This window comes from Chiloscyllium plagiosum, unplaced genomic scaffold (assembly GCF_037043375.1).
Source record: "Chiloscyllium plagiosum isolate Xiang-an unplaced genomic scaffold, Cpla_swu_hap1 HiC_scaffold_32, whole genome shotgun sequence".
Lineage (NCBI taxonomy): Eukaryota > Metazoa > Chordata > Chondrichthyes > Orectolobiformes > Hemiscylliidae > Chiloscyllium > Chiloscyllium plagiosum.
The window spans coordinates 2,535,383-2,551,470 of record NW_028270170.1 but is presented as its reverse complement, the minus strand read 5'-3'; the positions used below and the strand labels follow the sequence as shown (position 1 = coordinate 2,551,470).

At 39.2% G+C, this 16,088-nt stretch overlaps 1 protein-coding gene and 1 long non-coding RNA gene across 4 annotated transcripts in view; one reads left to right on the top strand and one right to left on the bottom strand.

The window, feature by feature from the left end:
• smarce1 (SWI/SNF related BAF chromatin remodeling complex subunit E1) overlaps positions 1 to 16,088 on the top strand; it is a 54,409-nt gene that overhangs the window by 20,362 nt on the left and 17,959 nt on the right. For 2 of the 3 annotated variants that reach the window (XM_043674717.2, XM_043674714.2), the window contains exons 4-5: positions 4,225 to 4,329; positions 13,094 to 13,165. In XM_043674717.2, the coding sequence (XP_043530652.1) occupies positions 4,225 to 4,329; positions 13,094 to 13,165 (177 nt within the window). The remainder of the gene's footprint in view (positions 1 to 4,224; positions 4,330 to 13,093; positions 13,166 to 16,088) is intronic. The other variant, XM_087977706.1, reaches the window with a different exon arrangement.
• LOC148141530 (uncharacterized) overlaps positions 2,021 to 16,088 on the bottom strand; it is a 58,480-nt gene continuing 44,412 nt past the window's right edge. Inside the window, exon 3 of the long non-coding RNA XR_015752462.1 lies at positions 2,021 to 3,920. This is a non-coding gene — a long non-coding RNA (uncharacterized LOC148141530). The remainder of the gene's footprint in view (positions 3,921 to 16,088) is intronic.

Genomic DNA, 16,088 nt, shown 5'->3' with positions numbered 1-16,088 from the left:
ACTAAAATTATTTTAATCTTGCAATCATTTTGTTTATAAGAAAGTAAGATAACTTGTTTTTGAGACAAGAATGGACTTTTTGAAACTGCAAAAGTATTGTTGAATACAGCGGTTGTTATCTAGCTGTGACTGGTGTACATATTGTGCATTGTCGAATTTTTGATTTTGTGACAAGCTTGTAGCATTTTTAAGTATTAAGTTTGGAATTGAATATTACGCGATGTCTGTAGCAGGTACAACATTGGTTAGTATTAGTGAATATATTTTCTATAATGTAAACTTTTGGAAAATGCAAATGATGTTCACTGCAAGCCATCTGTGTTCATGGCAGTTGCTCATTGACATACCCAAAGAACAAAGCACAATAAGATGGCGTTGCTATTCACAACTGGTGGGATAGAAATTGAACTCCAGTTTCATTTATGTGAGGAATGTTAGACTGTGGAACACTGGAAGCTTGGAGTGAATGTGTCTTATTATTGAATGCAAAATGACCATGGGTCTGAATTGATGAAAATGAATAACCTATTGAGAAGGATTGTGCATGTATATATTGATAATTGGCTAGATATTCAGAGCAGTTTCTGAGTAATATATAATGTAATGACGGTGCACTGCTTTGCTAAATGAATGTGCCTTGGGCTGCAAGCCAGTGACAGCATTGAGTTAATCATCCTTCATTGGGTGTTGTGCGGACATGCAGAGTAGGAGCAAAAACCATTCAGTTCCTTGAATCTGTTCTGTTACTTAATAAGATCATGGCTGTTCAATTTGTGTTTCAAATCTAATTTTCCCATCTACCCACAAACCCTTTGATTCCTTATCTGAAGAGGAATTTTTCTGTTTTTGTCCTAACAATATTTGATGACCCTGCCTTTATCCCCTACTGAGGTAGAGTCTTCCAAACTTGCACAACTCTCAGAAGAATTCTCATCTCTATCCTGAATAACCCTTAATTGTGAAATTGTGCCCGCTATTTGTGGAATGAGCCGCAAGAGAAAATATACTTGACATCTTGTTAAGACATTTCAATCAAGTCATCCCCTCACTCTTCTAATCTCCAGTGGAAACAAATCCAGCTTATTCAATCTACTGAAAGAAAGCAAATGGAATGTTGGCATTTATAGTTAAAGGAATAGAATATAAAGGTATGGAAGTATTGTTGCAGCTATACAAGGTATTGGTGAGACTGCACCTGAAATATTGTGCACAGTTTTGGTCCCCTTATTTGAGGAACAACATAGTGGCATTGGAGGCAGTTGAGAGGAGGTTCATTTAATTGATCCGAGAGATGCGAGGTTTGTCGTATGAAGAGAGATTGAACAGTTTAGGCCTATACTCTGGAATTTAGAAGAATGAGTGGAGATCACATTGAGGTATGACAAAAGATGTGGATAAAACAGTTGTGGAGCGGATGCTTCCTCTTGTGGGGCATTCTAGGATGAAAGGTCATAGTCTTAGGATAAGGGGCAGCAAATCTAACACAGAGTTAATGAGAAACTACTTCTCACAAAGAGTTGTGAATCTATGGAATTCGCTCCCCTAAATGCTGGGACAGTGAGTAAATTTAAAGAGGAGTTAGACAGATTTTTAATTGATAAATGGGTTGAAGGGATATGGAGAGAAGACAGGAAAATGGGGGTGAGAAACATGTCAGCCATGATTGAATGATGGAGCAGACTTAATGGGCTGAATGGCCTAACTCTGCTCCTGTATTTTCTGAACTTATGAACCATTCCTCAGAAGACCAAACTTTCACATCATATTTAAGACATCATATTACCAATGTCCTGTACAACTGAAGCATAACATCCTGACTTGTAATTTCAGCCGCCTTGTAATAAAAGACCTCATCCCATTAAGCTTGTTGAGTACATCTTGTACTTGTATATTAACTTTTTGTGACTCTTACTAGAGCACCTAAATTCCTCTGTAGTTGGAATTCCACAGTCATTCACACTAAAGTCATACTTCACTTAGGAAGAATGAAAAAGTTATCAGCTTCACACTTGCCCTCATTATACTCCATCTGCCAGATGTTTGGCTCCTTGTTCAACCTTGTCCATATCTGTCTGCATTCTTCTTGTGTCTTTTTCACAACATACTTTATCTTGATATTATCTGAAAATGTAACTACTCTGCCTTTGTTCCACCCATCTAAGTGATTGATGTAAATTGTAAAACGTTGAGGCTCAAGCATGGAGACCTGCAGGACTCCACTTGTCACATCCTGCCAATTATTTGTGCATACTCTGTTTTTTGCCAACAGCCAATCTTCTATCTATGCTAATGTGCTATCCCCTATACCAGAGCTTTTATTTTCTGCAATAACTGTTGTGAGGCTTCTTATGAAATGCTTTCTGGAAATCGAAGTACAGTATGTTTACAGGATCTTTATTAACTAAAGCACATGTCACTCCTTCAAAGAACTCAATAATTGGGTTAAACATTATTTCCTTTTGATACCATGCTGACTTTTCCGATTACCTCATTTTCTAAGTACATTATGATTTGTTTAATGATTGGTTCTAGAACCATCCCCACGACAGAAATCAAGCAAACTGGGCTAACAGTTTACTGCCACCTTCCCTTCTTTAATAGAGGGTTATATTTGCTCCTGTATGATGCGACCTTCACTGAATCAAAACACTTTGTTTTGTTTTTACAACTTTTGGGTTAAGATTTGGTGTTGGAAATCTCAACTTACTAGCACTCAGAAACCAAGCATACATACAACAGGAAACCAGAGCTTGCAATGTGACCTAAAATGACTGACAGTGTTAGGATATGTAATTTTTACTAAATGATTTGGCACGAGCTTAACTCGGAATATCTACTGTGCTAATCCACGGCTTTAGTTGATTTATCTTTTGTTCCCTTTTGAAATCTAGCTCTAATGGAATATTGCTGCAGAAAAAAATATTATCTTTTGTTAAGAATGTTTTTACAGTAGCTATTGATTTCTGTAAAGCCTAACTTTAGAATAAGGTTCACTGATCTGTCCAGAAGTTCTGAAGAAAATGCCATTATGTGAGAGCTGGGAACCCTCATAGTTTAACTCCTCAAAAATCACTGTGGAAAGTGTGATAGGTGTACATCCAGAGTGTGTTTGAACTCACTCAACATGACCATTGCGAAAACCTCTTGCATTTCCTCAGTTCAGTAACTTGTGGAGCTGGGGGTTGCAGCTTCAAATTGTTCCTTTTGGGCAATTACAGAGTCTCATCCATTCGTTGGAAGCCACACACCGGAATACACTTCACCAGTGAAATAGATATTAGATTTGCTGCGTTATGGTCAATTCGGTCCCTGTAACTTTGTAACAGTTGTTCAATACAATTTGATTTCTCTTTTGTTGTACATTGCCTGCATGACTGAAAACAATTTAAACTGTCCCACCTTTTTATCAAGAATATTTTAAGAAATGCTTTTCTGGCGTACATAAATCTCCGTTCTATCACACAGGTGGTCTTTTTATGAGGAACAGTATTGACTGAAAAATAGCATTAGTTCTTCGTGATATTTTGGATTGGGTTTCTCCACATTCAGGCCCATCTCAGTTCCTCGGGTCCAACGTTGTTGTACCAGACCTGTAATGATTTCTTGTACTGAAATGTTGGAACAACACTCAGTTCATCTTGATTTTTACTTTTTGAATAAAACATCTATCATATCCAAGTGGAGCAATTAAATGTACTCCCCACCATTATAAAACATTTGTTAAGCATTATCATTCATTATAATACCAATTTCAAAGTTGCGAGCTATAGCGTCTTAACTGTTCTGGTTGATTTTTAACTAATTGTGCTGTTTCCTGGCTGACAGTATCCAGTTGGGATTCTTCTCCATTATCGATATGGGTTTTCACTTTTGATTGTGTTGTTGTGCATGACGCTGTGTAGAAAAAAGAGGTGGCAATCCTAGAAATAGAAAAGATAGTATTTTTACCAGAGGTCCAAGGGTCATTGTGCTTTATGAAAAACCTTCTCTTGACTGGAGGGGATGTTGCCAGAAAGGTGATGGATATATCTTGTGGGCATGCTGTGTATTCAGAGGAGACTGCGCCGACATTAGTTTTAGTGTAGTTGGTAGAACTGTGCTTTTCCATGCGCAACCATGACTTGTTTAAATTTTTGCCACATTTTTTGTATGCTGACCATTTCATTTCTGTGTTTCTTGTTTGAACTCATTCTCATTCGTGTTTTGTCTCATTTGTTCCATCAGCAAATGCCCAGCACCCCAGGGTTTGTGGGATACAATCCATACAGTCATCTGGCCTACAACAACTACAGGCTGGGAGGGAACCCAGGCACCAACAGCCGGGTCACGGTAGGAGCATTAACTATTGAACTGCAACAAAATCTAAAGGCTAGGCCAGGATTGCGTACATGCAGAAAGTGAGGTCTGCAGATGCTGGAGATCAAAGTTGAAACTTTATTGCTGGAACAGCACAGCAGGTCAGGCAGCATCCAGGGAACAGGAGATTCGACGTTTCGGGCACAGGCCTGTTCCTGAAGAAGGGCCTGTGCCCGAAACGTCGAATCTCCTGTTCCCTGGATGCTGCCTGACCTGCTGTGCTGTTCCAGCAATAAAGTTTCAACCAGGATTGCGTACATGCCGAGTCTCTGTACCTGATTATTTAGGAAGGTGATGGTCGGCACCCACTTCTCACAATGCATTGCTCATTTGGGAACATTGCCTCAGGAGGTTCATTTTGGCCACTTTAATAATTTAATGTAGGGCTAATTCTAACACTTTAAGAAAGATAAATGAAAATGTCAGAATGTTGGAAATCTAAATTAGAAATTGAAAGACCTGGAACTCTTGGGCATGTCAGTCAGCATCTGGAAAGGTGAAGCAAACATTAGCTGTTTCAATGGATCCCTTATATGGGCTGAATGGCCTTCTGTTTTGTCATAAGTTACCATAAAAGATCAGTTGCTGAATTGATAATGTGGGCTCTTCGGTTTTCAGATGTTGATAGACATGCTGTGCATTTCCAGATTTTCTGCATTTATTTTGGACCTGTAAAGGTGGAAGTGGGAAAAGTTGGCCACGTTTCAAAAAGAATATTTGAAAAATGCAGTAAAGTCAGTGTGTGGCCATTTCAGTGAAACAGTCTTGATTGTAACCCTGTGTGCACAGCATTTGTGACTTTTAAAACCTATTAGTTTTGTCCAAATAAATCTTGTGCAGAGCTACTACTTTGGGAATCATGATTGCTGAATGTTATGAACAAGACTTCAAAAAGATTACAGTCTCTGGCAATGCTTATGTTTTGCTTTTATTTTCCCTTCATGTTTATCGCACTGGGAAGTGAAGGAAATGTCAGTATTGGGGATTAGTAATTTTTTTGCAACTTGTGTGAGCGTTAATTGAATACAACATCAATCAAGTGACCATTAGAAATGGGAGTTTAGAATGTTAAATTGCACTGAATGTTCATCCCAGCATCTGCAGTGAAATGTGACCACCTGTCATACCCAGTCATTTTTGTTGTGAAATATACAATTGTTTTGGTTCAGATCGCTTTTTTAGCCTGCAGCGTCTGTGTCTCAATCTGTCATTTTCAGTTTTCAGATCTTTGAATTCAACAGGTCTGGAGATGTTGAGCAGAAAATTTGTTAACACAATTGTTTCATATAGTGCATATGATGTTACCTGTCATTTCCCTCCCCTCCATATATTTGTTCAATTTCCTTTGCTCCCTAACTAAGATCTATCTGCATCTTTTGCATTCTGCTGTTTGGAAACCATTGCTGCTTTACTGAGGGTCTTTAGGAGGTTGTTTAACCATCATAAAAAAAATGCTGCTCAAATCCTGTCTCTCATGGTCTTTTAGTCTGTCATGTGATAGACCGCAAAAACAGACAATAGGTCCCTCACACAAACAGTTGGTTCTGATTCTAATTGTGACTGAGATTGAGATCAAAATATGAAGCAATATGCGTTCAGTAGGGGATGCTGCTCTAATTACTCAAAGCAGCTTTCACTTTATACCTGACCACTAATGTGAAGAGACCTTGTTCAAAATAACAAACCAACATTACGAGGCTTTAGAAGCTAACTTGTGTAAACTTTAAAAATCATTTTGAATAGTTTCAGATGCATTGCAGAAATTTACCAAAGATCCTCAGACAGCACCTTCCAAATCCACAACCACTTCCATCTAGAAGGACAATGGCTACAGATTAATGGGAACACCACCACCTTCACGTTCGCTTCCAAGCCACTCACTATCCTGACTTGGAAATATATTGTCATTCCTTCACTGATAAAAATCCTGGCATTTCCTCCCTAAGACCATGTGGGTCAACTCACAGCAGGTGGACTGCAGAGGTTCAAGAAAGCAGCTCAAGGGCAACTAGGGACGGGCAGTAAATGCTGGCCAGCCAGTGACATCCATACCCCACATCCCACAAATGAATATTAAAAACAAATTGGATAACAAGGCACCAATCTTAAATAGTTTATATTTGCTTAGGAAGCAGTGTAACAAAAGGCATGTACTGTAGGCCTGTAGAACTACAAACAGTTCTGTAAATGAAGAATCTGAAGTAACTTTCAGCAGCTTTTTGTTACTGAACATGGTGCTAGAAAGGGTGAGCTGCAAGTTCAATTTTGTATTAAGTTATTACTGAAGTTAACTTAAGGACGTTTTGTTTGGAATGGAGAGTGGAAAGTTTCTGATTTCTACAAGTAATTGAATTCTTTTTAAATCTTTCATGGATCAAAGGACTGCCATTCATAAACAGACTATCAGACAGTGGAGGACCTTGTAGCTGACACTATTCTCACTGCACCCAGAGCTTCACCTTCCTAAAAACGCACTTTCCACCAACAATTACCCATTAAGATAGGGGCATGAAGACAATTACAGCACTTGTTCCTACAGGTTGAATTTAGATAGCTGAGGTAAATGAGCTTTGTGCATTTGGAAAATATAACAATTGCATCCTTCAATTAGGCGGTTTTCAGGTACACTTAGAATGTTTCCTATTGCAATCTGATGTCATCTCACCTCCCCCCTTCAGTTTTGATTACAACATAATATATCATAAATATGCGATATCCTGTTGAAATCTATTGCTTTTGATATATGTTACAATTGAATTTCTTGTCACAAAATGGAATGTTACTCTTGGATAGGTTTCCCATAATGTCTAAAAATGACAGACCAATTGAATTAGAAAGGCAAGTAGAGAGCATTTGCAGCAGTGTTAGTTTTAATAGTGTTGGGCAGGGTGTTTGTGTCTGCTCTGCTATATTGCAGAACAGAGTCAAGATTAGAGTGGTGCTGGAAAAGCACAACAGGTCAGGCAGAATTTTCCAGCACCACTCTAACCTTGACTCTGATCTCCAGCATCTGCAGTCCTCGCTTTCACCTATATTGCAGAACATAAATTTCATTGCTATTGGAATTTACAGGTATGGTGAAAATGAGTTGAGAAGTCTGTCTTTCTTTTACTTATATTGTCAAGTATGGAAATGGAATCAGTCTGCTGATAATCGTTTTATGGATGCTGTTTTCTACAAAGAGCATAATCCTGTGTAAAAAGTCTCATTTTAGTTTTTTAAAAAATATCTAATCAATTTCAGCTTAAAATAAAATCACTCATTAGAAATAGCTTATTAAGTCTGGACACATGAGACAGAGTGGTTGTTGCTGCTGCAGTCTGCCTTGCCAATATTGATTTAATTGCATTGGAAATTCATACTGATTTGCCCTAGTTTTGCTGTGTTGCACTGGGCTCTGTGTTTATCTGTCAGCTTTTAAGCATTGTTTCCAGTAATACCTATTGATCCAGCAAAGGCTGAAATAAAATTTTAGGCCATGGGCTTAGTGGAAAAGTTTCTTTTTCCTCTGAGATTTTTGGTGTGGGGTGGTGGTGAAGGATGGCATTGTAATTTGGGAGTGGGGGGATGTGAATACAGATTCTTTCTTGTTTTTCTGAGCTGGATTTCTACAGTCATTTAACAAATGAGGAGTCCAAAGGATTACGTTTAATGCTGTAAATGAGGCCCTGCTTGAGTGACAGATTTGCACAAATTCAGTTACTTCATTCTTGGAGTTGTAGTCTTAGAGTAACAAATAATGATTGTAAAGGGTAACCCATCCTGTTTTAAACTGCATTTGAAATTCTAACTGTTTCTTTATTAATGTTGGCTTCTCCTTCTCCTAACACCTAGGTCCATTTGTCAGCTATCTCTATGTTGAATGTTGAAGCTTCCATCTTGAATCTGAAGGTGTCACCTTTCATTGATGCTTGTAATTTCACAATGAAAGTTGGGAGGGGGTTCAAGAGCTTAGCGCTGTTGAAAGCACAGCCACCAATTGTGGAACTGTTAAAATCAGAGTCTCCCTCGGATCCTAATTGGAGGTGTGCCAAAATCTGAAGGTTGTCGGTTTGAAGAAGGTTACCAAGATGGGTATTCTGGGTAATCCAAGATGGAGGATGGGAAAAATATCTGGCTGTAACAGCTGCTCCTTTTTTTTGAGGTATTTTAGGTGCTGGAGGTGATTTCCTCGAATTCCAGGAGCAGAAATTACTGTTTCATATGCTGTTGCATTGTTTTGGAACTTTGGAGAAAAAAAGTCAAAACAGCAGCAGTTTTAAAAGGGAGAAGAACAGACAAAAGAAGCACATGGTGAGGACAGTGCAGGAGAGAGAGAACCTGCACAGTTACTGCCTTTGCTGTTTGAGTTCATGTATCGTTGGAAAATTATGAGGGGCATGGATAGGGTAAGTAGGCAAAGTCTTTTCCCTGGGGTGGGCGAGTCCAGAACTAGAGGGCATTGGTTTAGGGTGAGAGGGGAAAGATATAAAAGAGACCTATGGGGCAGAGAGGGTGTTACGTGTATGGAATGAGCTGCCAGAGGAATTGTACCAGCCAGAGGAGGCAGGTACAAATGCAACATTTAAGAGGTATTTGGATGGGTATATGAATATGAAGGGTTTTGAGGGATATGGGCTGGGTGCTGGCAGGTGGGACTAGATTGGGTTGGGATATCTGGTTGGGATGGACGCGTTGGACCGAAGGGTTTTTTTCCATGCTGTACATCTCTATGACTCTATGGGAAGGTGTGAGACAAAGAAGGGGTTCAAAAACAAGATTGAGACAAAGTAGGTCATAGGCGATAGGTAAATAGGACTTAATGTGAGTGAGTTTTAGGTGAGCTGAAATTTATAGAGAGTGCAAGATGTGAGGCTATCCTTGAAAGTATTGGCGTCAAGTCTGGAGTTAACAAAGACATGGGTGAGCAGTTGTTTTGAGTAAGGGTAGAATACAAAGATAGAAATAACAATCTGGCTAATAGCAAGATGATGTGAATGTGTGGCTGGAAATTGCTTCTCCAGTCACATGTAACACCAAGTTTGCATGTGATCAGGTTCAGCTTCAAAACACTTGTCTGGACGGGATGGAATCTGTAGTTGGAGTGGAGCTTGTGATGAGAATCCTAAACGTTCCAATTCTATAATTACCAATTCTCCTAAAGAGAAGCCTCTTTTGTTTTCTTCTCTCCGATTCCAATTTTAATGAACTTGCTGCAGAGTTGCTTCTCTTCATTCTATTTGAATATTCTGCCCAACATCAAGTTTTATATCGGCCTAATTTGTCAGAATATTCCTGCAGTCCAGTGACTTCGCTGATTTTGATAGTGTCCTGTCACCTTCAAAATGTCTTGCTTAAGAATATCCTTTCATTTTACATGATTTATCCTCTTGCCCTTCTGTCCACCACATTATTGCGAATTGATACTTCAGTTTACATATTATCCATGCTTTGAATGTTTCCATTTAATCTATGAGTGGCTTTTACGGTTTTGGAAAAGTGTGTTGCGTTTTTGATTGCTAACAAACTCTTCTTTGTGGGTGGTTCAGACATAGGAATCTTTAAAATCTTTTATCTGGCTCTGGGATCGTGTACTTCTACAGATGTGCTCCTTTTTTACTTTTCTGTTTGTGTCATTCAATTCTTTCTTAAAATTACTTTGTTGAGCTTAGACTTCATCTGATGAAGGAACAGCGCTCCAAAAGCTTGTGATTCCCAATAAACCTGTTGGACTATAACCTGGCTTCATGCGACTCTCACCCCAGACCATCACTGGCACCTCCATATCATTAATAATTTTGTTCTTTATGATTATGTCATTCTTTTAATTTGGGGTGGTGTTTCTTAGTGGCTAGATTGTCTTGTTTACATTTTTTTATACTAAGACATTTGGAAAGGGTGATGTTAGTTTGAATAAAAATACTTAACATAATTTTAAATCTGATATGGATTTTTTTTTAAGCAAAGTCTTTAAGGGACATGGGACAAAGACTGAGTTAGGCCTCAGGTCAGTTGTAATTTCTTTGAATGGCGAAACGGACTTCAGGGACTGAATGGCTGACTCCCTTTTCCTATTTGAAAATAATTTATAGTAATAGCTATCACTTTCAGTTTGTATCAGTAAGCTTCAGTTTGGATTTAAACTTTCCGTACCATTGCACCTCAGGGATTAATTAAGCAATTATAACACAGAAGCGGGCCTCCTACCCTATCCTGCACCTGCCTATTCATCTGACCCATCAAAATCTCCTAGCCTTTGTCCCCTCCAATGTTTGTCCAGTTTCCCTTTGAATGTATTTACCTAAATGCCTCAGCCACTTCATATGATAGCAAGTTCATGTTCCAGTCAGAAATAAAAACAAATTGCTGGAAAATCTCAGCAGGTCTGGCAGCATCTGTGGAGAGAAATCAGAGTTAGTGTTTTGGGTCCAGTGACCCTTTGTTTTTATTTTTGATTTTCAGCATCTGCAGTTCTTTTGTTTTTTTTTATTCGCGTTCCAATCATACTTACTTGATGCACCAAGATAAAATGCTTCTGCACACCCTGCTGTAGTTAATGGTTTGCTCTCTGACTTTGTCTAAGTGTGGAATTCAACTTGAGTAATAAAGGCCCCAGATTGAGAGTCCCCCACTTTCTTCTGGGTGAATAACAGCAGTGATGGGATGAGGCCCTTAATTGAGCATTAATGGCACACTTAAAGGCTTCAGTTGGTGGCTGGGGCTCAAAAGCTATCCATGAGCCATCCTGCCATCATCGCAGTTGGTGTAGAGGCAGAAGATGTCGGAATCCCCACCTTTCCACCTGAGTAAATCTCCTCCCCCTCCAATCAGGACACAGATGGGTATTACATTCTGTCCTTAGTCCCTTAAGTTTGGAGCTGTATTCTTTTTTCTGTTTCCTGTTCTTATCGTCACAATTTGTGTTTCCCTTCACTCAACATTTCACCCTTTCTAATTTTATCTGACCAAAATGAAGTTAAACAATTTATGACCATTCATATGGCAATAGTGGAATCATTGTTTTTATATTCTTATATCTATTTAGTGCTGTAAATCATATGTTTTTCCTCTATGCCTTTAAAGTCACGGGTGGTTTTTCACCTGGAACAGGTGTGAAGTTGGTGGAGCAGGTGTGGACCCAGTGCAGCTCACTAATTGTGAGAATCAGAAATTGGTCCAGTCTTGCTAAACTGGGCAAACAGGTTGGTCCAGTGGAGGGTTGAACCCCAGCCTCGAGAGGCTAGGATATTTTAGTGAGCCTATTCTTTTTTTTGGCAGCCCCTCTTCTCATTGTCTGCACTCCTTGGCTGTCAATTTAGGCTCAGTGGTCACGCTCACCTTGGACTCAGAATGTTGCTAAAGGTGACACAAATTGATGTGTCAGAGAGATTAAAAGAGGTGCCTATTTTATATCAAGCCTAAATTGGATGTTGCTGTCTGCAATAGTTTTCCCACTTTCATCACATGCATGTCAAGCATAGTGAGTGCCAAATTCCCCCCTCTGCTCTCTCTTGCTTCTTATTTTACAATGTATAAAGTTAGTTCCCACTTTAACAACCATTGGACTGGTTCAGAATCTCCCTTTTTCTCTTTAAGATTGCCATTAGCCAGATAAGTGAATACCTGCTTAAATAATTCATTTGAAACCATGGTTTATTACTATTTCTGCTCTTTTGATTCAACTTTGCAAGGCTAAAATGTAAAGACATTTTCATAATGAAAGCCTGATGGTACATGAGAAATGAATAACTAGCAATGTTTACTTCAGCATGATTATTCCTCACTCTGCCAAAACAAACTCCCAATATGACTACTGTGGGTACCTGACAACACCAGTAACAATCTAACAGTTACCGAAAGCTGGTACTTTCAAATAAACTTGTTAGACTATAATCTGGTATTGTGTGATTTTTAACTTTATTCACCCAGTTCAACACTGGTCCCTCCACATCAATCTAACAGTAAACATTGGAATTTCAGCTGGAATCTAGTTGTAATGTGTGAATAAAACTTATGATTTGCAAAAAAGGGATGATTTCTTAAATGATTTGGCTCTCATACATTCCTGAAATTATTCAACCATTTTTCATTTCACTCCAGACAAATAAGTTTTAACTGACCAACCTTTTGAACTAATTTTGGTGAGCTTTCTTTTTCAAATATTGAGATTGAAATTCACTTATTCTTTACTGTCAGATAAAAGTGTTTGAGAGAACTGAGAACTATCTTTTCACTGAGCTTGTAATTGTTGGTAATTTATTTTCAATGGGAGAAGAAAGTATGGTGCAGATTCTCACATTATGCATGTCAAAAAATATTCAGCATTGTATTTGAGGCTACATTATTTCTGCATTTTGTAACCAATTACAAAAACCAATTAGTGCTGCAGTGAAAAGCAAATCTCATTTGAAGTGTGTTCTTAAATATGCCAAATGATTCCTGAAATGGCTGGATACTTAAATTCCAAATATTAACTAACTAGTTTCATAGGTTTGGTGAGGATGAACAGAAAAGTATGTTTAAACTTTGACAATCTATTGTGTTATTCCACACTACCTAAGAGCACCATCTTGTGGCATCTCTTGCCAGCTATATATCCCTAAAAATAATTTGAAATGCAGTTAGAAACAACATTTAAATTACAAAAGTGATACAACTAGATTTATTTGGTATTGTTAACAAGTGCTTTTTTATCAACTTGATTTACTGTCCATGTCCAATCTGTGTAACAAATTACATGGCTTGTGTTTATAAATAGGATTCTTGTGGCCCTACGGCCCCATTCCACAATGGAACTCCACGTGCTTCCAGTATAATCGGCAGGGAGAAGGTAACTATCAAACTTCTGAACCTATGGAATTGTAATTTCAAGAATGAAAAAGCAGCTGTAACAGTCCCTTAATTTGGAGTGTCTTTCTCAAAACAAATTAGAGGTGGATGGGTTTCACCTAACCGAGAAACGAATTAGCTGCTACATGGGATTTGTTGCTCCCTTGAATGAAATAAATTTAGTCCTTAGAAATGAGAAGTGCATTGTTTTTAAAGTGGGCACCAGACAGCTGGCAGTAGGGCAGCAGGGACTTCAGCAGAGATTGCTGCTGGACCGACTGTAGTGATGTGGAATTGCGAAATCGAAAGTGTCACTTCAAGAGTTGCAGTTGATGCCGAATGTATATTTAAACAAAAGAGGGCAACACATCTAAATGATTTGAATGTGAACATAAGAGGTATAGTTAGTAAGTAGTGAAGAAGGTTACCTCAGATTACAATGGAATCTTGATCAGCTAAGCCAATGGGCTGAAAAGTGGCAGATGGAGTTTAATTCAGGTAAATGCAAGGTGCTGCATTTTGGGAAAACAAATCTTAGCAGGACTTATACACTTAATGGTCAGGTCCTCGGCAGTGTTGCTGAGCAAAGAGACCTTGGAGTGCAGGTTCGTAGCGCATGAAAGTGGAGTTGCAGGTAGATAGGATAGTGAAGAAGGCGTTTGGTATGCTTTCCTTTATTGGTCAGAGCATTGAGCACAGGAGTTGGGAGGTCATGTTGTGGCTGTACAGGATGTTTGTTAGGCCACTGTTGGAATATTGTGTGCAGTTCTGGTCTCCTTCCAATTAGAACGATGTTGTGAAACATGGAAGGGTTCAAAAATAATTTACAAGGATGATGCCAGGGTTGGAGGATTTGAACTATAGGGACAGGCTGGGGCTGTTTTCCCTGGAGCGTCGGAGGCTGAGGGGTGACCTTATAGAGGTTTATAAAATCATGAGGGCCATGGATAGGATAAATAGGCAAAGTCTTTTCCCTGGGGTGGGGGAGTCCAGAACTAGAGGGCATAAGTTTAGGGTGAGAGGGGAAAGATATAAAAGAGGCCTAAGGGGCAACGTTTTCATGCAGAGGGTGGTGGATGTATGGAATGAGCTGGAGGCTGGTACAATTGCAGCATTAAAAGGCATCTATATGGGTATCTGAATAGGAAGGGTTTGGAGGGTTATGGGCCAAGTGCTGGCAATTGGGACTAGATTAGATTGGGAAATCTGGTTGGCACGGACGAGTTGGACGGAAGGGTCTGTTTCCATGCTCTGCATCTCTATGACATAAATGTCTTCTTGCATTTTGTTAAGTGGTAAATACATTTTAAGGTTATCAGGGTAGGCAGAAATGGTGGGTAGAGATATCAAGTCAACCATGATCTTATTGAATGACAGTGGAACTAAATAGCCTACTACTCTGTTACCTGTTTGAGGTGAATGAAGGGCCAAAGAAAGTTTGGAAATGCCTTTAAATGACTTTGAAGGATCAGAGGGGAGAGATCTATCATGAGGTCAGATACCAGAAGTGGGACTGGGAGGGACAGTAGAACAAGCATTGAAGAGGCATGCATGGAACTTATTGGCAATGGTTATGTGATTGCTGCAAAGGGAGCCATGAGGCCATAACGTTTAAAGGGATGTTTGTTCACATAAGTGGAGTACTGATCTGGAGGCAGTAATTGACATGGGTGGGAAGTTAGTGAATGCAGAGCAGTTAGAGAATGAATTGGAGTGCAGGTTGAAATTGTAGACTACGCGAAGTTGTTCGCTATAGATGCTATGAAAGGAAAATAGTGCAGACATCTCTGAAAAATTACACTGAGAGTAGAAAGGTGTTGCTTCAGATACACAAGACATTGGTGAGGCCACACTTGGAGTATTATATACAGCACCCGTCACCATATTTACAAAATGATATTAATACATTAGAAACAGTTCAAGGAAGATTTACTAGACTAATACCTGGAATGATTGGCTTACCTTATGAGGAAAGGCTAGACAAGTTAGGCCTCTATTATTTGGAATTTAGAAGAGTCAGAAGTGACTTAATTAAAATACTATAAGATCGTGAGGGGATTTGACCAGGTTAAATGTATTTCCTCTTGTGGAAGAACCTGGACTCAGTAAGAGGGTACCCATTTAAGAGAGCTGAGGAAACACTTTTTTTTAAGTGTTGAGAGAATTTGGAATTCCTTTCTTGAAAAGGTCGTGGATGCAGAATCTTTAAATGTGTTTAAGGCAGAGCTAAGTAGATTGTTGATTGCCAAGAGGCTGAAAAGTTACCAGGATATGCAGTAATATAGAGTTGAGATTAAAGCCAGATCAGCCAGGATCTTATTGAATTGTGCGGCAGGCCTGATGAGCCAAATGGCCAACTCTTGTTCAGGTGCAGGTTAGTAGATGGCATTGGCCTTGTATCGGGGAATAGATATTGTGAAGGATAGTACAGAGTTGGGTAGTGATGGGCAGATTTCACAGGTTTAGCAGTGCAAGGAATGATTTGTGTGGGAAGTGATCAGGAAGAATTAGCTGCCCAGCTTGTTCACGAGGAGCTGGTCATTGAAAGAGTAGAATGGGAGAAGTTCAAGTCGCTACTTGGAAGCAAGCAGGGTAAGTGCACAATGGAGCCTTCCGAAGACACTAGGAGAAGCATTGAGGGAGGTTTTAGCTCCTGTTTAGGTCATTGAGCTAGGATGGAGGTAAAAGCATTGGACAGTCAAGGAATGCTAAAAGATTGAGGTAATAATTGGGGGTTAGAGATGAAGAGGCATGCTAAAGAGAAATGAATAAAAAGGGAAAATGGAAGATATAAGCTGGGGGTCTTGACAGCTAAAATGTGCAGAAAAGTTGTTATAGAAATTCAAGAGAAAAAGAATGGTAAGAGTGTGAAACATATAACTCAATGGTTCTTTTTGGGCAAATTGTAGAACACACATCTGGAT